At 36.6% G+C, this 24,264-nt stretch overlaps 2 protein-coding genes across 5 annotated transcripts; one reads left to right on the plus strand and one right to left on the minus strand.

Moving 5' to 3' along the window:
* Positions 1-1,804: 1,804 nt before the first annotated feature.
* Positions 1,805-6,681, minus strand: LOC111496883 (DNA-damage-repair/toleration protein DRT111, chloroplastic-like). The gene is made up of 2 exons (XM_023147426.1): positions 5,614-6,681; positions 1,805-2,581 (listed from the first exon to the last, which is right to left on the minus strand). The coding sequence occupies exons 1-2, from the start codon at positions 6,433-6,435 to the stop codon at positions 2,285-2,287; spliced, it is 1,119 nt and encodes a 372-aa protein (XP_023003194.1). The 5' UTR covers positions 6,436-6,681; the 3' UTR covers positions 1,805-2,284.
* A 945-nt stretch (positions 6,682-7,626) lies between these two features.
* LOC111497180 (serine/threonine-protein phosphatase 6 regulatory subunit 1-like) lies at positions 7,627-23,998 on the plus strand. 4 transcript variants are annotated; one of them, XM_023147879.1, is made up of 20 exons: positions 7,627-7,764; positions 7,870-8,051; positions 10,686-10,789; positions 12,052-12,138; positions 12,260-12,335; positions 12,422-12,496; positions 12,672-12,725; positions 13,508-13,567; positions 13,913-14,029; positions 14,777-14,871; positions 14,952-15,154; positions 15,480-15,577; positions 18,990-19,090; positions 19,165-19,330; positions 19,733-19,855; positions 19,928-20,010; positions 21,131-21,272; positions 21,683-21,712; positions 22,251-22,321; positions 23,097-23,998. In XM_023147879.1, the coding sequence occupies exons 2-20, from the start codon at positions 8,013-8,015 to the stop codon at positions 23,695-23,697; spliced, it is 2,325 nt and encodes a 774-aa protein (XP_023003647.1). In that variant the 5' UTR covers positions 7,627-7,764; positions 7,870-8,012; the 3' UTR covers positions 23,698-23,998. The 4 variants fall into 4 exon arrangements, with proteins under 4 accessions (XP_023003647.1, XP_023003649.1, XP_023003650.1 ...); XM_023147881.1 differs by having other exon boundaries at positions 7,917-8,051; XM_023147882.1 differs by lacking the exon at positions 7,870-8,051.
* Positions 23,999-24,264: the final 266 nt, after the last annotated feature.

A 24,264-nucleotide genomic window follows, 5' to 3' on the forward strand; every position in this document is an offset into this window, starting at 1 on the left:
GAGTTGAAGGGTTAACAAACCCAACAGTATTTGACAGAAAACTCATAAATGGAGAAGAAGAGGAGCAGAAGGAGTTGAGCTTCAGCTTCAGATACACAAAGACAGGTAGGTCAAGGCGAGCTAAGCAGAGCTCCCTCTTTCATTTCATAAGTCATAACTACACACTATATGTGACAGAAGGGGTAGAGTGAATGTAAAATCAGTCCATCCCACCTATCCTATAATATAATCATCATCTTTGAAACAGAGCAGCAGCCCACACCAGGATCTTACCTGTTTTGGCTTTTCCTGTTTTTCCTTTCCATTTTCTCTGTAACCAAACAAAAAAGGGATTTTGGAAGGTCTAATCACACTTTAATTTTTCATATTACTTTCTCTTCATAGTTTCTTACCTTTTCTAACTCATTTCTTTACCTTTGTCTGATGGAGTGATTTTTGCCGCCTCTCATTTTGGTATCATTTTTATTTCTTTTACTGATATAGTTAAAGAAAAGAGGGAGTGGCGGTAAAAGGATGAGTGCCGAAGGTACTGTGAACTGTAATTTCGAGACTGCTGCCAGTCTCTGTCTGTGCTGTTTTTTTTTTTTGTTTGTTTGCCAAAAAAAAAAAAACATTAATGTATTAAATTAAGTAAACAAAATCTTTTCCCTATCTTTTTGGTGCAGTCTTAATTTAAAGCCATTGATCCCCCCCCCCCCCCCNCCCCCCCCCCCCCTCTCTCTCTCTCTCTTTTTCGAGAAGTAGAACTTGGCCTTTTCTTCTTCCTGATTTTGGTAGTATCTGGGTTTGCTTATTGATTTGTTCAATGCAAATTAAAAACAAAAAAACAAAGGGTTAAATTAAAATTTTAGTCCCAAATTTAGGTTCATTTTCTCCACGAACTTTAAAAATATGCATAGATATTGAGGTTTAAAGCGTTGGAAAAGGAGATGGGGGTTTTCAAAGGTGTAATTTGGTTGTATTCCATGGACACCATTTTCAAGGGCGATTGTCCCTACAATGGCGCTACCTGCACCAGCCCCAGCCCCAGCCCCAAAGGAAAAGAAGGCATTAAAGTGCAAAGTTTCAAAACCCCATAGAAAAGTGTGGTAGAGAGAGAATCTCAGAGTGGGATTAGGGTTTGCAATTCATTTGGGCAAAAAGAGGATCCTTTCTCTGGAATTGCTGCTGTTTTTCAGATTTTCTTAGGGTTTAAAGATATCATCTTCCTCAGACTCTATAATCCATAGGGCTTTTCAAATAACCCTTCCAGTTCCCCCATTTAATTCAGATTTGACTACTCCAATCTATTTTAGCATCTATCATGATTCCCTTATTCTTATTTTTCCTTTTCAGATCAATAAATTAGGATGTCTTATTTTCAATTTCAAAGCCCTAAAATGGTAAAGCCTAGAGGTAACAAGACATCAACTGTCTCGCACAAGTCTAAATCGCACCCAAAATCGTGCACTCTATAGTGTTGAAAAAAGATTGCATGTCTAGAATTATAGAAATGACTATTTCATTATACCTTTATCACATATTACTATATGCGAAGTTCGAAATGAATTTACAAAGATGGATTCTTTTCTTAAAAAAAGAAATCAAATATTCATTTATAACCATGCACACGAGTCATGACTCATGGATTTCTTTACCTAAAATTGCTGTAAAAGCCCAATGCTAATCCACCTGCAGCACAACAGAACGCTCATCTTCATCACAACGTGCTGTACATGCAAATAGAGTTGTTAGTCTCTCTGTATCAGTCAAATCAAACTAGCCTTAGTTGAAACTATTGTTCAAGACAACCAACGAAGCGAAGAGAAAGCAAACAAGATAAACTTGCCAGGCTTTTATTAATACGCAGACGCTTGAACACTACAAAATTTTACTTAACGATCTGAAAATCAACAAAAATGGAACTCGCCAAAGGTTTATCTTGGATGGTTTTTCTCTTTACCATGTGCATAATACTTCCTTCAGTCCAGTCCCAAGATAAACAAGAGATTCTCATAATGCCTGCAAAGAGACCCAATTTTTGACCAAATGCCACAGAAATTAGAATCTTGTTTTCAATTAACAGGAGCAGGTAAATATGCTTCTTTGTAACTATTTGACTAGAACAATCTGCACTAGCTAATAAGATCAGTTCAACAATTCCATTCCTGGGCTTTTCATTCAGTCAACAACATCGTGGGCAAATCTCTTGACATCAGGAAAGCTAATGCACAATCCAATCCAAATTGATCATAGCTTCATCACCGCAGAATGAGCATGTCTCGCGTTCTTCAATTCTTGGGTTTCATGTAAATCCAGGGACTTCACCGGGCATTGGAGCTAATTCATTCTTACCGAACCTTTCCTCATCATAAAAGGTAGCTCGAACTACCCTTCCACCAAAGTACCGACCATCAAGATCAACCAAAGCCTTCGTCGTTTCTTCTGATCTTTCAAACTGCACAAAAATACGAACAGCCTCGTCCACTGGAAAATTGGGTTCTGTAATCTCAAATATTAGAACCCGTGTTACTGTCCCATACTTCGCACACTCTGATCCTACTTCCTCCTCTAGCTCATCATCCACCTCACCAGGACCCACCTTCATTTAAAATTAAACAAGGCAGCCATTCTCATCATTCTCTTCAGGAAAAACCACAAATTATATGCTTTTAACGTCTGAAGATAAGTGTAAGGTTTTCTTTAAAATGAAAAATGCTTCAAGTTCAATCATCAAAACTTATCATTTAGATATCCTTGAGGATAAAATTGTTTGTTGGCTTTATACATAAATACAGTGTGCCATTTTCACATGTGATGTGATCTATCAACTGAAATTGAGTCTTAGTGAACAATCCTTCAGGTCAGATACTTTTTTTTTAACATAATGATGAATCCCTCCCTAAATTAATATTGACTTTCTTTAATTTAATATTTGTCTTAACAGTTAAAGAAACATTAATCTAGTCTTTCTCGTTTCTCCTATTCTAATAAATCAATTACAAGTGCAGGTAAGAGAGGTCTGTTCTCTCCCTCCATTTCTCTCACTCATCAGCTTACACACTGTTATTCCTCCCAACTACCTCGAACCCTCATGGTCATACATTCCATTACAATTAAACAGAAGAAAATACCAAACTCAAAAGCAACGCAAACATAAATGAAAGATTAACAGATTAACCCACTATGATAGTAATGACATTAAAACATAACCTAGATTCACATTTATATAAGTAGTTACTAGGGTAAAGTGAGGGAGGGATCAAACATGTATTAGACGATTCTTAAACCAAGTAATAATCTAAAATATATATATTGGTTTTTCTTCTATATTTACAAGCTCCGCCATATTAGTTTGTCATGAAATTCTACATGCTATTTACAAATAGTGGTCTCTCACGTTCACATAAGGTGTTGAAATAACCTCTTTGATCAAACATGAAATGATGCTTATTTCTTTCTTTCCTTCTTTCTTTCTTTCTTTCTTTTTTTTTTTTTTTTTTTTTTTTTTTTTTTTTTTTTTTTTTTTTTTTTTTTTTTTTTTTTTTGAATGGGAAACAATTTCATTGATTAAATGAAATGGTACAAGAGGGAGAAAACACCATCCAAAGGGATTACAAAAAAAATCTCCAATTGGATAGGAGGGAATTTAAGCTGTAGTTGTTAAAAGGAATAACACTGTTACACGAATAAGGGCCATAAGAAAACCAGAAAAGCTAGTACCTTACCTCTTATAGGAAACTTGAAATCAACTCATGCTCTAGAAGTACCTAGGACCTCTTTACCTTCATGCTCAAAATGCTCAGTGCCAACAAAAATATATGCTTGTCCCCTAATCATTAAAATATGCAAGTAGGAAGGAAACCATCCAGGTAAACATCTGTCACAACCCCCCCCCACACACACACACACACACACACACAAACACGCGAAGAAGTTCAAACTCTAATCCCTATTTCTTTTTAACTCGTATGTTTTTCTCCTAATAATCTTAAATTTCATAATGGCCCTAAACAATGGCTTGACAAAAAGATTTTTGCCTTTTCCCTGACTGTGGTCCAATGAGCTCTTTTACCAGTAATTTTACCAACAATTTGACTTTAGGGCTTATTCGCCAAATCCTTTTATCCTCGCCACAAGGTTGTACATCATCTAGAATTCGACCAGGCCTCTAGCCTCTTCAATTCTCAGTTAGATTTCTTCTTGCTGAAAGCCATGGTTTGGCAAATAACCAGAAAGAACCAATGAAACCCAAGGAAAGCTGCAATATAGCCAGCAATTTCCTATCCAAATATCAGCTTAGAAAGAGGTTCTTTTTTCACTTCCCAGCTTTTTTGCTCAGAATTTGATAGAGTGGTCACACAAGGGCTTCGAAAACAACTAAATTACCTAGCTCAAGAAAACTGTCTATTTTCATTCTTTCCTTCTTCATTTCCGTATGTGCTAGTAACCAGCTTATTATGCATCTCAGAACTTTCTCCACAATATGTCCAGAACTCTCAGTACTATTACCTCACTTCTCTTCCTTAAAATGCCCAATTTCAAGCCTCCATCATCTAGGGCCATGTGGCACAGTCCAGCTGGCTAAAACAACTAAGCATTTCTCTCATACTTCACTCGCAGGAAATTTTCAAATTTCTACCCTTAGGGCATCACCTTTCACAAACTCTGTAGTGCTCCAAACCTTCTCTCAAGAACCCTGAGCACCAATTAAGAATATTTCTACGAGAAAGAGAGCTAGGGAGAATAAATGTGGTAGAGGGCGTCAGGTAGTATGAAAGGTCGTTACATAAGGAGGGGACCCAAGCAACATGAGGGACATCGCGGGTATGATGAATAGGGAAATTTCTATCTAATCTCTGATATGTAACTCTTTTCTAATAAACTTAAAACTTAAAACTTAAAATGATCTAGCAAAATAAGTAAGATTGATGAAGGCCTTATTCTATACAGTACCAGATGAGTAAAGGTGGTAAGTTTTGATTAAGTTTTTGCAAGTTCTCTGCTTTTTAATTGATCTTCACATGGACTAATAAACGGAAATCTATTGCTTATCCCTCGACAATTTCCCACACGGGCATAAATCTATATGCAGCGATGGATTGTTTAGTCCATATCTTATTCCTTATGATAAGTATCGTAGTGTAGTGAAAGAAAGCTTTCAGATATTAAATTTCTTTTTTGAGATATTGGCTGATAAGAATGGTGATTGGCAGATAATAGCCTTACTGCCTAGATAAGAATCCATTCTCCGTAGTGGTCTAACATTGCAAATAGGTCAGCGTATATCATTTGGCAAGCAGTTAAAGGTAAAAATAAAAAATAAAAAATAAAAAGTTAAGAATTGGACCTTCGTCCAGTTGTGGCTAACCAAGATTTTTCTAAAGTGCATGCATTTTAACGATAGATTAAGAGAAGAATCGCGTGCTATAATGGCGTTCGCAACTATCCTACAGACTGCTTAAAGGATGAAGATATAATATAATAAGTTACGGTAAAACTTTCTAGATTGCTCTAATCTAACTAAAGATTCGTAATATTAGAATAGAAATTTGAGCAGTTCCCCGGAAACAAGCTCTGCTATTTCAAATTCATTTCAAATCAACAAAATGTCAGAAGTCTACAACATCGTACCATGTTTCTGAGCATGAGAACCCGAGTGGGTAGTCCGTTGATGTTGACACTCTTCACCTTCTTCTCTGATTTCGTATCATTAGCGTTCACAATTACTCCAGCACGCAAGTCCGTCTTTTTTGCCATCAGAGGGGTGGTAATCCCTTGTTCCTGCTTCCCGAGCCCTTGCCCCTCTTTCCAACCCATCTTAGCCATCATTCTTTGTGCCGCTGTCATCTGCCCACCAGCCCCAACTCCCAACCCACCAGTCTCCGACTTTCCAATGCTGAAGCCGTCTCCGGTACTTGGTGGTGATGGCGATCTCGGAATTGCCCCACTCTTCGCCGCACGCCTTCTCCAAGCTTCCTCCCCTGAAATATTTAACCTGGAATCGGAATATTCTCTTTCCCGCTCCTCTCGCTCTTTTTTTTCCCTCTCTTCCTCCTCTTGCCTACGCCTCTCAAGCTCCTTCCTCATCTCAGCCTCCATGGCCTTCCTCTTCTTCTCCACCCTATATTCCTCGTAGTCATTCGGCCTTGCTGGATCATACTCTTCTATAACTGTCGACGTCACGGCCACCAATGCCGGTTGTGTAATGGCCTCAGCCAGAATCGGCTGAGATGGCTCCACCGGCGCTGACACCGAAGCCTTCGGGTGCGTCGAGGTGGCTGGTTTTACTTTGCTTTGAGATCTGAGAACAGTCGGCGGCGCGAAGACGGAAGATGGTTTACGTAGGGTAGGCGGCGCCATTTTTGTGCTACTCGACCAGACGGTAGAATTGCTGGGCTTATCTTCCTCCGCCGAAGAAGGCGGAGGGAGGTCTCCATACAATCCACCAAGCATATCGTAAGCGTAGCTTCGTCTTCTGTCCTTGGAATCTCTGGAACACCGGAATTTTCAAAATGAAAACTGAATCGGAGAATGGATTTTCCAGTTGACGGTGGACAGCAAAATTTGCAAAACTTGGGAGTACTCGGAATTAGGGCTTTGAGAGGCAGGGATGAAGTAGAAAGAGAGGGTCACACACAGGTAAACGTTGAACATTAAAATGTTGTATGAAGGTGTATAGTATGGATGGGAAAAGTGTTAATAACGAATTCATAGTTGTCCATAATTGCCATGGGCAGATCGACCTCAAAAGAGGAAATATCTAATCGAGCAATGTTTAAGACCAAACCGAAGCGAGGGAGCACCTACCGAGCTAGGTACCAACTGGGTCGAGACAGATGTATGCTCCCTCTACTTCTAGCTAGATCATCGTACGACTTGGCACACACCATAACGTATATAAATAGATGGACTCAGTGTACTAGTTAAAAAAAAAAAAAACTTCTATAAGATCATCTCGACGTCACTTCAAACTAGACACTTACTTTAAGTATCAAAGTGTGCTAGACACGATATCACTTAATGTGGGACCCTGCTTTGCAAAACATAAATGATCTATTTATACAAAAAATCACTTGGGTTGAGTGGAAAAAAACCAATGTGAGATCCCATGCCTGTAGGAGAGGACGAAAAGTCATTTATTAGCGTTGAGTTTGGACTATTACAAATTATATCTCATGAGAGAGTGTGCCAACAATGACGATGACCCTATATCAGAAATAATATCCGCCTGGGCGGTTACAATTACAAATATTTTGTTGTAAAAAAAAAAAAAAATTATATATATATATATAAATTATGTTTTTGCAATATTCTAAAGTTTTGCTTAAAGTTATCATTTTTTTTTTTTTTCCAAAAAAGAAAGAGTGGGTTGATTGATAAAAGAATAAAAAAAAGAAAATAACACTCCAAAATTCTTGGAGAGTCTATAACAGTCAACAACACCGCTTGTTTGTTGATCATGAGTTTATTGTGGTTATTTCTGGTGTAAAAACCCAAAATATTTTAAGCCAAAAATAACAATAATTAATTATTATGTCAAAAAAATTGCAGCTTTTTGCAGGGTAAATGGAAACATCAAAATTCACAACGGCAACAAAAGGAATTTCCTACCAAAAAAGTCCTATAAGAAGCGGGGCACGTTTTTGTTTATAAATACATGGATGTAAGTGAAAATTTCAACTCCAATTTCTCTGGCAACAAAAGATCAAACGCAATTAACAAGCAACAGGAAAGAAGTTCTTACTTTTTTCACAAAATTCTATCACATTTCCACGATTTCAGGTTATTTTTCGCGCTTCTCTGAATTCTCATTCTTTTCCAACGTTGCTCCTCAAACCTTTCTTTCGATCCATCTTAACTTGTTCGAATCCATGCACGTTCTTTTAGGGTTTCGCTGCGGCGACTCTGGATCATTATTTTTCTGTGTGGTCTAGGTGGTTTTTGAGAATTCTTGCTGGGGAGGGTAGTCCAGGTGGTTCGATTTCTGGGTTTGCAGATCTGAGTTTGGCAATTTACCCCCACAATTCACCATGTTTTGGCGCATGGCTGGATTGTCCACAGCGTCGCCTGTGAGTCTCATTTTCTTTATCTTCATTATTCCATTTTCTTGGCTGTAGGATTCATCATTCCTGTGCTGTGGCTTGTGTACTGCGAATTGTTTCTATTTCAGTTCCTATTGGGCAAGAATTTTATCAATATTATACTTGATTTTACACGCGCTTCAATGGGAAGGAAATTGAAGCTGGAGAATGTGGATTTGACTTAATAGCTTCATACATGAAATATGCGATGCGTGGTCTGCAACTTCTCTATTTTCCTTCGTATTCAATATGATTTTCGTGGATATGGTCCGTACCCTTCCCTGTCAGTTCAATACCTTTTCCTGCTCCCATGTATAGGAATAAATATCAAGTGATACAAACTCCCAAAGGAAGTGAAAAAGAAAAAGAACAAGAACAGGAACAAGAAAAAGAAAACAATACAAAACAACAAATGCTCCCATCTTGAAATTTAACCATGAAAATAAATACTGAAAGAACAAAGAGCTTTTTCAACATCTTGGAAAGACTTTGAGAGCTTGCAAACAAAAACTGAAGCTATAAAATAGGCCTCCACCAATCACGTAACACAGAAAGCTACTATATTCTTTCAAAGAAAATTGAATTGACCTTCAACCATGCCATCAAAAAAAAAAACATAGGCAACAACCGCAATGCTCGTAGAAATCAAGGTTGCAACAAGGTGAGCAGACCAAAGAGACCAACCTTTGAGATAATGCCGAACTACTCTTAGCTTCAAGTTCAACGACGGGAGATTTTGATATAAAGAGGAGAGAGAATCCCAATTTGTTTTAGCTCTGAAGGAGGTTTTGATCTTTGTGTTTCTTGTGGCATCATGCTTAGCATACGGAATATTAGTAAGAACTATCTTGAAGGAGAGATTTCTCAATTATTGCCCCACACTCTACACTGCCCCACTCTTTCGAAACCAAAAGCCTGTCAATTAATTAATGAGAAGGTTCATCCCCCGACTGTTCGATAACCTTTCCACTGGATTTTCTATCAACACAGTCATCCCATTAGAGAATTCTCTAAGACCTCTAGTATTACTTGAGATTAATTTCATTGGAAGGATAGCAATAGAAAGCAACTAAGCTTTTAAATGAGGTGATGGAGGTGGAATTGCATGCATCTGAAGACCACAGGTCTCAGTAAGAGAGGTGAATGTACTAGGAACTGGCAAAGTGGACAATGTAGGGGAAACTTCTTTCAATTGATCATCAACTGAATTTAATAAAGGGCCAACAACACTATCTGTAGAAAGAAGAGCAAATGAAGATTCAAAGTTATCATCCACGCAATGATTAACTTGATCCGTTCCCAGTACTTGTGAATTCAACAGAAGCAATTTTGACTCCAAACTACAACTAGATTTCCCATTAGAATCGTGAATCAGTGAAGAAGAAGATGAAAACTCATTACAATTAGAAGAAAACCAGCACCCTTTAGTCACAATTAAATTCGAACCTAGAAGAGAAACTGTCGAGTTACCGAAACTATTGGAAAGACTGAAGCAACGAGGTTTGCAAAGACCTTTGTGAGAGCTACTGGTTGAGACTGTAAGCAAGAGTCTTCAATATAATCTTGGTTGACCTCAAAAAAAAAAAAAAAAAAAAAACAAGTTATACCTATCATAGTGGTTAAGAAGTTGGAGAGAATGTGTAAAGGCAAAAGTGGATGAGAGATAATTAAGCTTCGTGAAGAAACGGATAAATCGCTGGAGAAAGGTATAGAGGGAATGTGGTGCATTGAAGATTTAGAGAAGAGAGTGAGAAAAGGAAAAAAAAAAAAAGATTCATAGAAGACAAAAGAAGATTGAAGTGCCAAACAATGTATTAGTGGTAGAACCATGAAACATGGAGGAGCGAGCAGTGGAAAATCCTGTTGAGTAGAATTGCAAAGGAGTATGCTTGAAGCATGCTTTAATCCCAGCTGGCGTGTCCTTTGCAAAGCCAGTGCCGGCTGTATCAGACACATTTCTTCCATGACCCTGTGCTGAATTTTGCTCGGAGCCTGTTTTTTTTTTTTTTTTTTTTTCAAGCTTAATAACTGCTTTCCAGTGAGTTGTCCGAAGCTACTTTTCCGCTGTTAAGTGGTGTGGCTTTTCATGTCAAAGAGAAACTTCTTTGGGCCAACATGGAGATAGCTTTTCTATTGGGAATTTGGTTTGAATGAAACAAGAGGCTTTCCAAGAGGAAGAAATCAACCACAAGGGGAGTAGGGTTTATGGTTCTAGCTGGTGTTTAATATCTAAAATGAATTTTTTAATCACTGATTTGTTAAAATTTTCGCCAATTGGGAAGCCCTTTTATAATTCCCTTGGCATGGTGGGAACTCCTCATCTCCCACTTTTATATTTTCTTTTTTTGATAATTAAACTCCAGTTTCTATGAAAGAATTTATCTTCCCAGATGTGAATGACTTGGACACATTTTTCTATTGAGTTGGCATTTCTTAAGACATAACAATTCTGAATTTTATAATGTGTTTGTTTCAGGGAATTTAGAATCCAGTAACACAAGTACACTTTTCTTTATTACATTCCCCTAGTTCAGCGAACAGGAAGATCACAGTGCTCCAGCTTTACTTGAGTTTTAATGTAAATGTCTGCATTTTTATTCATCTCATTTTCATTTGTTGCAGATGGAGGCAGTTTTGGATAAGGAAAATTTTACGTTAGAGGAGCTTCTAGATGAGGATGAAGTTATTCAGGAATGCAAAGCACTTAATGGTCGACTTATTAACTTGTAATATTCCCTTTTCTTTGATATATCATGCTCCTTTCCCCCCCATGTTTCTGGTCCATACTTGGCATATCTGTTCTTTTGCTTGGTAGGTTGCTAACTCATGCAGAGAAATTAATTGATGGGATCATGTAACTCTGATTATATTTGACTTTGGTTGTACTTGATGTAACTAGTCATCTAGTAGTGTTGTAATGTTCAACCCATTCTACCAGTTTTTATGTGCTGCTATTTTGTTAGTCAGCCTTTTCAATTTGTGATACATTGATTAAGAAGTGATATTCTGCTGCCTGATGAATTCTCCTCACTAATCAAGGTGAGTGGTTTGCAATTTTAAGAGATTCCCCCTTACGTTCCAGAGGGAATTTGGTCAGAAAACTTAATTTTCATTGTTGGTCTTGCTATTCATGAGGATTGGAGGACAGTTCTAAACGAGTTAGCTTATTTATTTATTTATTTATTATTGAGGTTTGTGGAGGTCATTCTTATTGCTGGCGCTTTTGTTTGCAAATGTCATGCAAATGTGAGAGAGTAGAAGACTGATTGGGAAATTTATTGCTGCAGTTAATAGCTTTGATGGCGTTGTTCCTTTTGATTATGATTAATCTGTGGTGGTTGTATCTGTTTTCCTTGTTTCCAGTGACTGGGGAGTTTTAGTTGTTTCCAGCACGGTTCATCATGTCTTTTCTGCTATGCACATGTTTAAGGTCATCTTTATGGATCTTGCCAGAATTTGAAGTTCACTGGAGTTTCCATTTATGGTTGTCTCAGTCGGCATTTTCTTAGAATCTCATATAATTAGTTGAAGTTGGAGAAAAATGAAGGCTACTTCTCAGCATGGATTGTTTTGTTGTTGGTTAGTTGTTTCTAGCGCAGTTCATCTCTTGGTTTGTTTGGTTTGATTCCACAAGAATTCATTGCTCATCATGGTGTTCTCTCTCCAGGCCTCAATTGTTTTTTCCTTCTATGCTTTATGTTTTCTTTGGGAAGCTTTCTTATTATTAATTTATGTTGTGGAGTTTCTATCGTTTGAGCATTAATCTCTTTTCATTTTATCAATGAAAAGTTTCCTTTCTTGTTTAAAAAATAAAAAATAAAAAATTAAGCTGACTGTCACAGCAGCTAGCTCATATAATAAATACCACCGACTTTAATGGTTGGTCAGATAATAGAAACGAGAATAGATCAATACAAGAAATTGACCAAGAGGGTTTCACCATATTTAGTAAATTGATGGTTGTTGTGCTTGCTTTCATGCCTTGCAGTTTGAGAGAAAGAACTCATATTGAACAGTTAATCAGATACATTATTGAAGAAGCTCCTGAAGAGGCTGAGAAGAATCGAAGTTTTAAGTAATTTTTGCTCGCACATTCCCAATGCTATTCCTCGTGCCTTCTCTCTCTCTCTCTCTCTCTCTCTCTCTCTCTCTCTCTCACATTTTAAATTTGGTTATTCTCATGTATTCTTGCCCAGGTTTCCTTTTATTGCTTGTGAGATTTTTACTTGTGAAGTGGATATAATTCTCAAAGCTTTGATGGAGGATGAAGAGGTGGAGAACTTGCTTTCTTTGCCCTATTAAGTGATAAATGATGAAGATAGACCAATTACTGATTTCGTTGATATGGTTGTCTGCAGTTGATGAACTTGTTGTTTTCCTTCCTAGAACCCAAGCCTTCTCATAGCACCCTACTGGCTGGCTACTTCAGCAAGGTATCACTTTAACAATATTTTAGTTCTGAATTTTCTTCTGCATATTCTGTTAGCCGTATAGCCAAATTGTACAATCTCAAGTAAGTAACAGTTTTTCCCTTGTTTCACCCACCTTCTATGTCTTACATGGGAAATATTTTTGGTATATATGTTATTAATCTTTCTTCATTGGCAGGTTGTCATATGCTTGTTGTTGCGGAAGACAATTTCTTTTATGCAGTATGTTCAAGTAAGTTTGCATACATTTTCCCTTAGATTTTCCGTCTGTTTTTCAAGAGTTGAAAGATTGAGACATTCTCAGTTTTACTTGACCTTCTACATTTTATGCATGACCGAAGTATTATACAACATGGGTATACCGGGTAAAGCTGTATTTCATCTGTTTGATGCACATACTCTATGGAGGGAACAAGGGTTTCATTAGACGATGCTCTTGTTTACTAAGCTTAGATTGGGGATAATGATCATAAAGAGCTAGATTCTAGTTAAATTTTGTATATTTGGATGTCTCTTATCAAAAAGTTAGGTGATGAGTCATATATGCCATTTAGTTTTTACTAATTTATTACTTTCAATATTTCTGAAAATTATTTATTGCATTTTTTCTCAAGACGTTGCTAATCATCCATTGCTTACCATTTAGCTCTGTATAACTTTTCCAATAGCATTTTGTAATGTTTTCAAATGAAGTAACATCAACATTTGGGTAGTATCTTTGGGAAAAAATTAATGCAAACATGTTAAAAAATTGAGGAAGATTTTTTACCAACTTGTTGGCCCCTCAATGTAGATCTATGTCCGAACTTTTTGAGTGCGTCTTTGTCTTTTGAGGTTATGTGAAAAGCTTCCATTTCATATTTTTTTAGTTCTTTTTGTTCAAATAATAAATCTTTTCTATCTTGGTTCTTGTTGGAGTGCTTCTCATCCAAAGAAGATAAAGCAACGTATACGACTGTCTTAATGCTAATGATATACTTTGCTTGTTAACTGATCACTCACATGCCTTTCCAGGCACATCAAGCAATTGTAAAGAAGCTAGTTGATCTGATAGGAATTACTTCCATCATGGAGGTTGGTTGTTGGTCACCGTTCTTTGTTGTATCTGGTATTTTAACTCGTTTTACATTAATGGTTTATGTTTGTTGTAATATGGTATCTGAATTAGTGGTTTGCACTCCTGTGGTTACTTCTACTCTTTGGGTTCTTTTTTTTTTAAAAAAAAATTAAAAATTATACAGTCAGAGCAACACCTTTGGAGCATTAGTTCCTATGTGCATCTTATTATCTCATTGGTTCTTATGGTCTTATGTTTTCAGACTACGGTCATCATCCTTCTTCTATACAAAAACTGTTGTGCTTTGACATCTTTACTGAATGTACATTGTGAATCTCATAGGAAAGGTTCATTCTGGACAGGTTTTGATAAGGCTTCTTGGTGCTGATGGGCATCTGTATTCAAGCTATACAGAATCAATGAAGTGGATTGAAGAGACTGGTGTTCTGGAGTTGATAGTGGACAAGTTCAGATCTTCAGTAAGTAGCTTTTTGAGGAGTTTATTCCTCCCCACAAGAATGTTTACATGCCTTTTTATTTTGTGGAGACTCTTTTTTCTTAGATAATTGTTAACTTTTCATCTTTTGCTGCAATCCTTTTCCCTTCCACCAAAGCTGGCCAGTTTTTCTGGGACCTTATTAGAGCTATTAGTAAAATAGCATCCCCCAATTTTGTCACATTTCTCCTTTGGACCCTTGTTGTTGGTGGTATCCATACTTCTGATAAGAGTCCAATGGCGAACTTCTCACATACAAATAATGATTAAATGGGTATATTAGTAAAATCTTTATTTTCTTTTCATTTCTGACAAACATCCAATTAAAGATTTTAAACCATACATTTTTTTTTTGGATAAGAAATGAAAAATATTTCTCATTTCAAACAAGATTAAAATTTCGTGCTTTAATATTTCAAACCAAATCGTTTAGGATAATTTGTTGTATTATCTCAGGCAGAAAGAGCTTCTCCTTGCAAATCATGTATACATAATTTCCCTTCTCCGTTGTCAAATATATGCTCCTTATTCAAAATAAACATCGTTTTTGTTTATTTCCTTCCTTTGCACAACAAAATTGAAACAGAAGGAAGCTTCCTTTTGTTTTGGAGTTTTTGTTTTAATATATATTTGCTTAGTGTGTTCTTTGTCAATGATATGACTATATAGACTTAGTTGAAAAATCAATGGATCAGTCAAAGGAGGTTCTTTAACGCGATCAATTTTTCAGGATTGTTCGATAGTTCATTCTAATGCATCTGAAACACTTTGTGCTATTACTCGATTTGCTCCTCCTGGTATTATGGCTAAAATTTCCAGCCCAAGGTAGTATTTTCTCTTCTTGAGTTTTTAATATGCCTGCATTTGTCATTGGCCACTAATAATGGTTCTCTTTTTCAAATCAGTTTTGTAGGAAGACTGTTTCGCCATGCCTTGGAAGAGTTACGACCACCATCTGTTTTAATAAACTCATTATCTGTGTGCATATCTTTGTTAGATCCTAGGAGGCTAACTACTGGAACAGCTTATGCATACAATCGCCAAATAACTCGTGGACCTACAGTTTCAGCAACTATGGAGACTGTAGAAGGCATGTTGGAGAGTTTAGGTATTGCATTGGCCATTGGGCTGTGTTAAGTCAATGACTTTACTTATTACGCCTCAGTAATTGAAGGTATTAATTGCCATGAATCATGTGAATCATCCAATTTGATTACTTGGTAGTTTACTTGCTGGGTCTTCATTTCCAAAGAACTTTATTCTTCACGGTTTTTGAAGTCATTTTTGTTTTTGTTTGCCTGGAGAAACTAGATTTGATTTAAGTAATGAAATGTACAGAATAGGAATTGAAGACGAGAATATGTAATCTTGCTTGCTTGGGTTATAACTTTTTACGAGGGATGTTGAATAGTGTGCTGGTCTCTATCGTTCAGGTAGGTTGCTCAAGCTTTTGGATGTTTCTTCATCAGATGAAGTTTTGGTTACTGCATACGGAAAGTTACAGCCACCTCTTGGGAGGCATCGTCTGAAGGTATCTTTCATTCAGTATAAGTGAATATAGGGATACCATAAACTTGATACTTAAATCATTAGTTTATTTTTAAAAGAATGAATCTCGTTGAAGAAAAGGAATATAGGAAATGGAACCCTTCAAGGTGGGTTGTTGACATCTTGTCACCTCTTTTTTCTAAGCTTTTTTCCCTCTTAATGAAAGTATGGCGTTTCCTACATAAAAGTTAAGTGTATATGATAGGTAAAAGACATAAAGAAGTTTGCTCTTGATATAGTTAGATTGTTGCCCACGTCTTTTCATGGGTATTGAATGAAATGATTATTTTTATTCATAAGTACTAAAAAAATGCATGATTAGTCTTTCCTTCTTTATTTTATTTTTAACGTGGCATATTAAAAAGAAAAGGAAAATCTTGAACATTAGCAGAACCGGTTTCATTAAGAGGAATAAAGGTACCTTTAGAAGGTGAACTGGAATTGAAATGAAACCTGTACTTTAGGTGAGAGGTTGTAGAGCCCAAAGTTCTGAAGGGAATCACAAGAATTGTTTCAAGAAAAGGGCTACATTTTTTGTGAGATCCAACATCAGTTGGAGAGGGGAACGAAGCGTTCCCCTTATAAGGGTGTAAAAACCTCTCTCTAGAAAACATGTTTTTAAACTGTGAGGCTAACGGCGGTACGTAATGGGCCAAAGCAGACAATATCTGTTAGCGGTGAGCTTGACCTGTTAAAATGATATCAGAGCCTGATATCGGCGGTGTGCTAGCTAGGGCGCTGGGCTCTCAAAGGGGGTGGATTGTGAGATCCCACCTTGGTTGGAGAGGGGAACAAAACATTACTTATAAGGGAGTGGAAACCTCTACCTAGAAAATGTGTTTAATAATAATTGTGAGGTTGACAGTGATACGTAACGGGCCAAGCGGACAATATTTGCTAGCGGTGGGCTTGGACTATTACATTTTTTCTGCCCAAATTTTTCTATACTGTGACCACCCTCCCTCCACCGTTGATTTTCACACCCTCCACCATCCCTTCTCGTACTAAACCCCTCCGATCTTTTCTAAATTAATTTAACCGACCAAGGAGTTCTTGTCCCTTCAATNAAAGAAGCTTTTCTCCTTGAAAAATGTCTCTCGAGTCTTTTCAACTACTGGATTCCAGAAAGAGGGAGCCCCCAGTATAGTGGCCTAAGGGTATACCTAGACACGATACAACAGAGATATATAAACAAATTCACATGAGAAATACAGGCCTATTTACCCAGTTTACCTTCATCATAATTGATCTCGACATAGAGCACTTCTCCCTATTAACATGAAGACCTGACGGTAATTCAAAGGCTTGTAAAATTTGACAAATGTTTTAGGAAAGACTCGTTTATGCCTAAAAAAAATGAAGATGGTGTCCTTGGCAAACTGTAAACTAGAAATAAGAACAAAATTATTTTTTATTTTTTGTTTCTTTGTTTTGTGCTAATTTTCTTGTTGGTTATTTTTTTGTTTTGTTTGATTTCTGGAGGCTTCTGCTTTCCCCTATTGTATTTTCTTTTCTCCCTTTTCGGAGGTTGTTTTTTCAATCATCTTGTATCTTTTCATCCATGAATGAAAATTTGTTTCTTGTTGAAAAAAAAAAGATGTATCACCCCGTTTGATTCTCCTCATGGCAAAAGTTTTTTCTCCCTTGGTCTGCCTTTTATCAATAGGCAGTTCCCAATCCATGTTCCCCACTTGAATTCACGATCTCTTTTTCTACAAAATCTTATTAAAAAAACTCGCAGAATACATTGCTGCAAGTGTTCTCAAAGGCAATCTTAATAGACTCTATCTTCTTAGCTCATAATTCTTCTAAAGCCTCATTTGCCCATTAGAACCTGATCAATGATTTTTCCTCCACTCATGATGAAGGTTACTTGTGGGAGTTCCCTTTTTACCTTTATGGTGAACGTCATAGATCATATGAAGTAAGTTGTTATGGTTATATACTTTAAACACAAGGCCAGGTGTTGTGTTAATGGCTAAATACTTTTTGAGCTTTCTTTCTTTTCTTTAAATTTACATAGGTAAATATGCCTTTTAACAAAGAAAGAGAAGGTAAAGAGGGCGCAATATTTAAGACCCATAAGCATTGTAACACGTCTTTATAAATTTATTGCTAAGACTAAGCTGATAGATTGAAGAGAGTCCTTCCTAGTACCGTCTCCTGTTCCTAGGGAGCTTTTAATGCAGGTCAGCAAATTTTGGACCACATTCTTATTGCTAATGAAGCTATCGAAGACTAGAGGGAGATATAAGAGGAGGGGTGATCTTTAAAATTGAATTTGCAAAAGCTTATGATCATGTGGATTGAAACTTCCTGGATAGAGTTTTGGGGAAGAAGGGTTTTGAAGTCAAGTGGAGAACTTGGACATGGTATTGTGTCCGTTCAACAAATTTCTCTATTTTTATTTTTGGGAGACCTAGGTAAGATTTTTGCCACTCGGGGAATTAGGCAAGGTGATCCGTTATCACATTTCCTTTTTTCTTAATGGTGGACATCCATAGGAGGCTTATGTAGAAAGAAGTGGAGGGTGTGATTGAGGGTAATTAGGCAAGGTGATCCGTTATCACATTTCCAATATTCCTAAGAAGGTGAAGTTTTTTGCATAGCAAATTTTACTTGGAAGGTTAACACTTTAAATTGCGTTTCAAAGAAGAACTCTTCCTTAGTTATGAATTTGCAATGGTGCATTATCTACCGGAGGAAAAAGGAGGATCTGTCTCTTTTACTGTGGGAGTGCTAGTTTGCTAACTTCCTGCTGGGTCGGTGGATGATTTCTTTTGGTGTTAGCGGGGCTCGTAATAGAGAGATGGGTGGTTGTTTCAGGAAGAGTTGCTCTTACAATACTTCCTTTAGGGAGAAAGACAGTGTGTTGTGGCAGACTAGTTTCTTTGCTCAATAGAATTTTTAGAGAGGAAGAGAAGTCAGGTGAGGAGGTTTGGGAATTAGTGAGCTTCATGCTTCTTTGTGGGTGTTGATCATGCGACCCTTTTGTATTTATGATCTTAGCCTTGTCCTTTTGGATTGGAGCCCTTTTATGTAGTTAGTGTTTTGGCTCCCGCTCTTCTTTTGGGCTTGTTTTTTTTGTATGCCCTTATTTTCATTCATATTTTGAAGAAAGTTCAGTTTCTTACGGGAAAAAAAAAGCATCGAACGGGTTGATAGAAATATTTAAAGAAATTGGGATACTTGGTTTTTGTTTTGTCTTCTTTGAGTTTTTTGCTCCTCATTTTGCTAGTCTTCTCTTTCTACCATTTGGCCAATTAGTCGGGATTTTTGTTGCACCGTTGTTTCTCTGGGATCTCTACTCTTGCATATTATGTTTTTCAACAAAAGGTTTTGTTTCTTATTAAGACAATGTTTCACTGATTGTTCCTTGATATTGGTTTTTCCAGATTGTAGAGTTCATATCGGTCTTACTTTCGGTGGGTGGCAAAGCAACAGAGGAGTTGATTAATCTTAGAGCAATCAATCGAATTGTGGACTTGTTCTTTGAGTAAGTTTCTGTATTTCTACTGCAACTTGATTGTTGATCGATCCACAATGACATTTGCTTCTTTATGACAATAGGTACCCATACAATAACTTTCTGCATCACCATGTAGAGAACATTGTAGTGTCATGTTTAGTGAGCAAGAATTCTTCACTTGTAGAGCATGTTCTTCATGAGTGTAATCTTGTGGGGAAGATACTGAATGCAGAAAAGCATTTCACTTTGCCAGTTGGTCCGAACAAGGTACAGTCCAATTTCTGGTGATGTTTGGTCTTACGGAAGTTATGCATATATGCAAAAATTATGATTGCTTTTCTCGAGAAAAACAATGCGATTGAGAGGAGGCTTGGGAGGCTGTTATTTTTAATGTTTGATGTGGAGTTCCTTCTTGAAGGCTTTTCATAATTGTTAATGTTTTCCTGTTGTAACCCCAATTCAGTTGGGCCCTTCTCTGATTACTTCCTATTAGAATGAATTTTTGTAAAGTCCCGGGAAGATTTTAGACACTCCATTATCCTTAATAAAATTCTCTGTTTCCTACTAAAATATTATGATAAACCATCTACCTAGGACATTATTTCTTTTTTCCTTAATTGTTGCTCCTGAAAGAATCTCTGTTTCTTATTTTTCCAACTTGTTCTTCAGCCAACTGTTTCTGCAGAAGGTAAAGCACCACCTAGGATAGGGAACATGGGTCATTTAACACGTATATCTAACAAACTTGTTCAACTGGCAAACAACAGCAGTGAGATTCGATCACATTTGCAGGTCAGTTCTATTTTTTGAATTTGTAATGACATCACTGCAATACTTGAATTTTCTCATGTTTCTTTTTAACAGGATAGCACGGAATGGAGTGACTGGCAAACAAATTTCCTTTCAAAGCGTAATGAATTGGCAAATGTCTACCATTGGGCGTGTGGGTATGTCTTTCTTTTGCTATTTTTCACTTCCTTTTATTGCAAGTATCAGCACAACATGTAGATCAAAACTGTTTCCGCCTTAAGGCGACCCGAGATTGAGGAAGAAGAGGAAGAGAGTGAGGAAGAGATTGAGGAAGAAATGGAGGATGATTAAGTATTATGGGCCACGAAGGAAGGACTGAAGTGATTATGATATGCAATTAATTACTTTGTTCTTTTCTGAATTTTAATTGGCATATGCTTGAATCGATACATTGAGCTGTTGGAATTCAGGGATCATTGTTGCGTCAAATGACTGAATTTGCAAATATATGTGACCAAGTACAATTTGAACTGATTTTTGAATTGGTGTTTTCCTGAAAAAGATAGATCAGGCTCGTTAATATATTCAGGCACTCAGAAAGACCATGCTTTTGTTTAGGATCTTGATGTCAACAATAATTTGTCTGACTTTTCAAGAAGCTTTTTCATTTTTTTACCTTTACTGGCTATGATATCAATAGTTGAAGAGAGAGAGAGAAAACAAGTTTCTAAAAATTGCCAGTTGATTGTGTAATTCTCATCATATTTTTTTACTATTGAAACACGTGTAACCTTCATTAAGATTTTTGCATTCAAATCTTATGTTGGCTTTATTCTTGTCATTTTATCATTGTCCGATTTATATTTGTTTACTTAACTTCTTCTATTGTTCGAGTTAACAAGTTAAAAAATTACAAGTTAGTTTTTGTACTTTGAGGTTTGTATCTATTTGGCCCCTGAACTTTTAAAAGTATCTAATAGATCTCTAAACTCTCGATCTTGTAATCTAATAAGGCTAGTAATTCCTTGATAAATTTGAAAATTTGAAAAATAAATTGTTCTATTAGCTATAAAATTGAATTTTGTCTAATGGAACCCTAAAATTTTGATTGTGTCTAGAAGAACTGTAAAATTTAAAATATTCAAAAGTCGAAAGACCAAATAGACACAAACCTCTAATTTAAGTGCTAAATTTGTAATTTAACAAAAACAAAAAATATCTTCTATTATTTGAGTTAATGTCACCATGATGTTGAGTTATATTTATGCGCTTAACATTGAACTTTCTAGCTTAATATGAAATGATTACTTCCAATAGGCGCCCAACAGGACTGCAGGATCAAAGTAGGGATAGTGATGAAGACGATTACCAGGAAAGAGACTACGATGTTGCAGCTCTAGCAAATAATTTGAGCCAGGCTTTTAGACATGGCATTTACAGCAATGATGATATGGATGAGGTACTGAATTATTTTGTACTACTCTTGCCTGTACTTCTAATATAATAGGGAATTCATTCCGAGTTCTCAATTGCAAGATAATAAATAGGATGTGAGTAGTGCATGTTTCCTCTTGTCAAATTTTAATCCGGAGTGAAGCTGATAAATGAAATTGCAAAGAAAATGGATGATGAACAGATGCTCTTTTTCAGATAATCCACACTTTTCGAGTTGAAGCATATGAGAGAATATTAATATTTGATTCCTGATGAGAAGTTAATTGGATGCTCTCACGTGATTGTTTTGTATCCTGTAATAAATCTTCAAAGCATTTATGCTTCTAGTTGAACCGTACAAATTATTAGATTAAATGAACTTAAATATAGTTTTTATTAAATTGCTTGTTCATCAATTCTTTTCTTACTCTTCAGGCTCATGGATCACTTGAACGTGATGATGAGGTATGGCAGTAGTAATTTACCTTTACTTCTAGATTGGGAAAGCCGATCTTCTAAACGAACTTGCATCAGTGCATTTTAAATTGTGTTTATTTATCCCTTGAAAAAGTACCATGTTTAATTTCTTTCCTCCCAATAAGAGTTCATTACATCCCCTTCTGCTGCTTGCTATGGTGCGAGGATTTTTTAAATTCAATCACTTGCATATTTATAAAAGACCATCATGAATCAACTATTATGCTCTTGTCATGTCATAATAACTTGGTGGAAGGCTTTGTTAGAATTTGCTTATGTATTGGTCGACAGTTATGGTTTGGGTGTCTTACAATGATTAGCCTAAGGTTCAGCTTATAATAATTGTTGATTTTGAATATATGTGTGTGTCTACATAAATGTCCTCATAAAGACTTTGATTTAGAATATATGGGCTAGATATTTCAGATATTTGCATTGGATTGGCTAATGTTCATATTTTTCTTGTGGGATTGTCTTGGAGTTGTCATTTGAATGTAGATGTGTTCCTGATGTAAAGCTTTTGCAGGATGTTTACTTCGATGATGAATCTGCTGAAGTTGTTATATCCTCTCTGCGTCTTGGTGATGACCAGGAAAGGTAGGTAAATCCAATCGACGTAATAATTTTTCTTCTTTAACATATAGTTACCGTGAATCTAGAACTATTGCGTTACATTTGTGGAAATGGCCTCATTCTGCTCAGGATCAATAGAGTATTGGCATGGAGTGCTTCTGTTTCTTGTAAACTATAGTAATTCTGTAGGTTTTTAGTTTTTTCCCAGAAAAATGAGTTGACTTACATACTAAGATATCTAATGTGATGGTAACCAATCTTTTTCACTGATGCATTGATAAATAACGATTAAGGGTTGACATTTGTACCAAGGAAAAATAAACATTGAAAAATGAAAAGGCAAAACCAGGAGATGAAATGAAACCAAAGAAGAGAGGGGTAGAAGGTCGGTTTAAAGGGGAGGGAAGGGTTGGAGAACAAAAGGACATTTGTGGAAACGGGATAAAACGACCAGTTTGTGAAAACACTTTGGGGATGATAGTTGGTGGGTTGTTGTTGAGGTCAGCACAAAAATCTCTCTTCATTAGGATTTTAGCATTGTTTAATTTCTTTTCAAAATAATGTCCAAACTCATTTATTTTGTGAAAAAGTTTTTAGCCTTATTTTAAAATTTCTCCTCTTTCTTTTGCTTCTCGTAGCATCAATATTCTAGTCATTTGATGTATTAGTTAAAGTTGGTCAAGTAATCAAGTTTAGTAGACCTTATTTTTTTAGTAGTGACATATATCCATGCCCTGAAAGTTTCCTCCCATTTTTTCCTCCAATCAATTAATTAAGATGTTTTTTCTGTTTCATTCAGTGGCTCTCACTTTACAAAATCAAATTGGTTTGCTTTTGAGAATGATTTAATTGCAAGTGATCGTACAACTGGCTTGCTTGCCTCTCCTTCCCCGGATATTAAAGAGACTGGAGTCGTCAATGATGGTGCTAATGACGTTATTGTTGGCGAAGATGATGATTTGGATGACATGGCAACATCCTCTCCACAATCACAGGGCACGTCAGAACACTCGCGCAATGTAACAAGCAATTCAAAAGAAATAGCAGCCAACGAGACTGATAATCCACCTGAGTGGGTCGAATGGAGGGAGACCTCAAATCACGAAGGTTCCTCCTTAACACTTTCAAATGGGGAAGTTGCAGTAATTTCAGAGGTTATTGAATCAGATGCCACACAGCCCTCTCTGTCCGTAGGTGCATTGGCCGGTAAAGAAGCTGCTGTTGGACAAGTACCAGCACATACCAATAATGATAAAAATTTGGATTCTTCAGAAATGTCGAAATGTGTAGAAAATATTAATATAAAATCAAAATCTATCACTAGTGAGGAAATAGTCAATGATGCAGGAGCCAATGATGTAACAATAGGCCACGAGAGCGCCAAGGAAATGAAACGCTGATTGATATATGTTTGGCATTGATCCCGTGGGTAGATGAACCCTTGGGCATGTTTGCTCGCTAGGGAATTGTATTCTTAGATCCTTGTGTACATCAATCAATGGGGCAAGGTGAAGGTATAATAGGTTGATTATTCTTTCTCACCATCTGTAGAAAAGTTAAGGTCTCATGTCTGTCACTCACGTTATCTCTATGAAGAGGGAAGGTTCTGATGTTAGATATTTGTTGTGCGGGTAATTGATTAGTATTTTAGGTCTTAATGGGCGCCCAATAAAGGTTTATCTTAATTCTTGTGCCTGCAAACTTTACCTCTATTTATGGAACCATTGTGCAGAATATTGATGATTGTGAGATTAAATTCGAGTACGAGTTGAACAAATCGGAAATGTATGGTACAAGAACACAGCATGAGCCGTTGAAGCTGGGTATTGATTATCTTTTGTCTATTCATGCCTTTTGAAATGACTGCATATCGTCAAAATATAGAAGCCTAGGGGATGATTATCTTCCCCATATGATATTTCCTTTTATAATCTTTGATAAATGTTGCATTTATTCGACTAATATCA

The sequence above is a fragment of the Cucurbita maxima genome, unplaced genomic scaffold (assembly GCF_002738345.1).
Source record: "Cucurbita maxima cultivar Rimu unplaced genomic scaffold, Cmax_1.0 Cma_Scf00023, whole genome shotgun sequence".
NCBI classification, from domain to species: domain Eukaryota; kingdom Viridiplantae; phylum Streptophyta; class Magnoliopsida; order Cucurbitales; family Cucurbitaceae; genus Cucurbita; species Cucurbita maxima.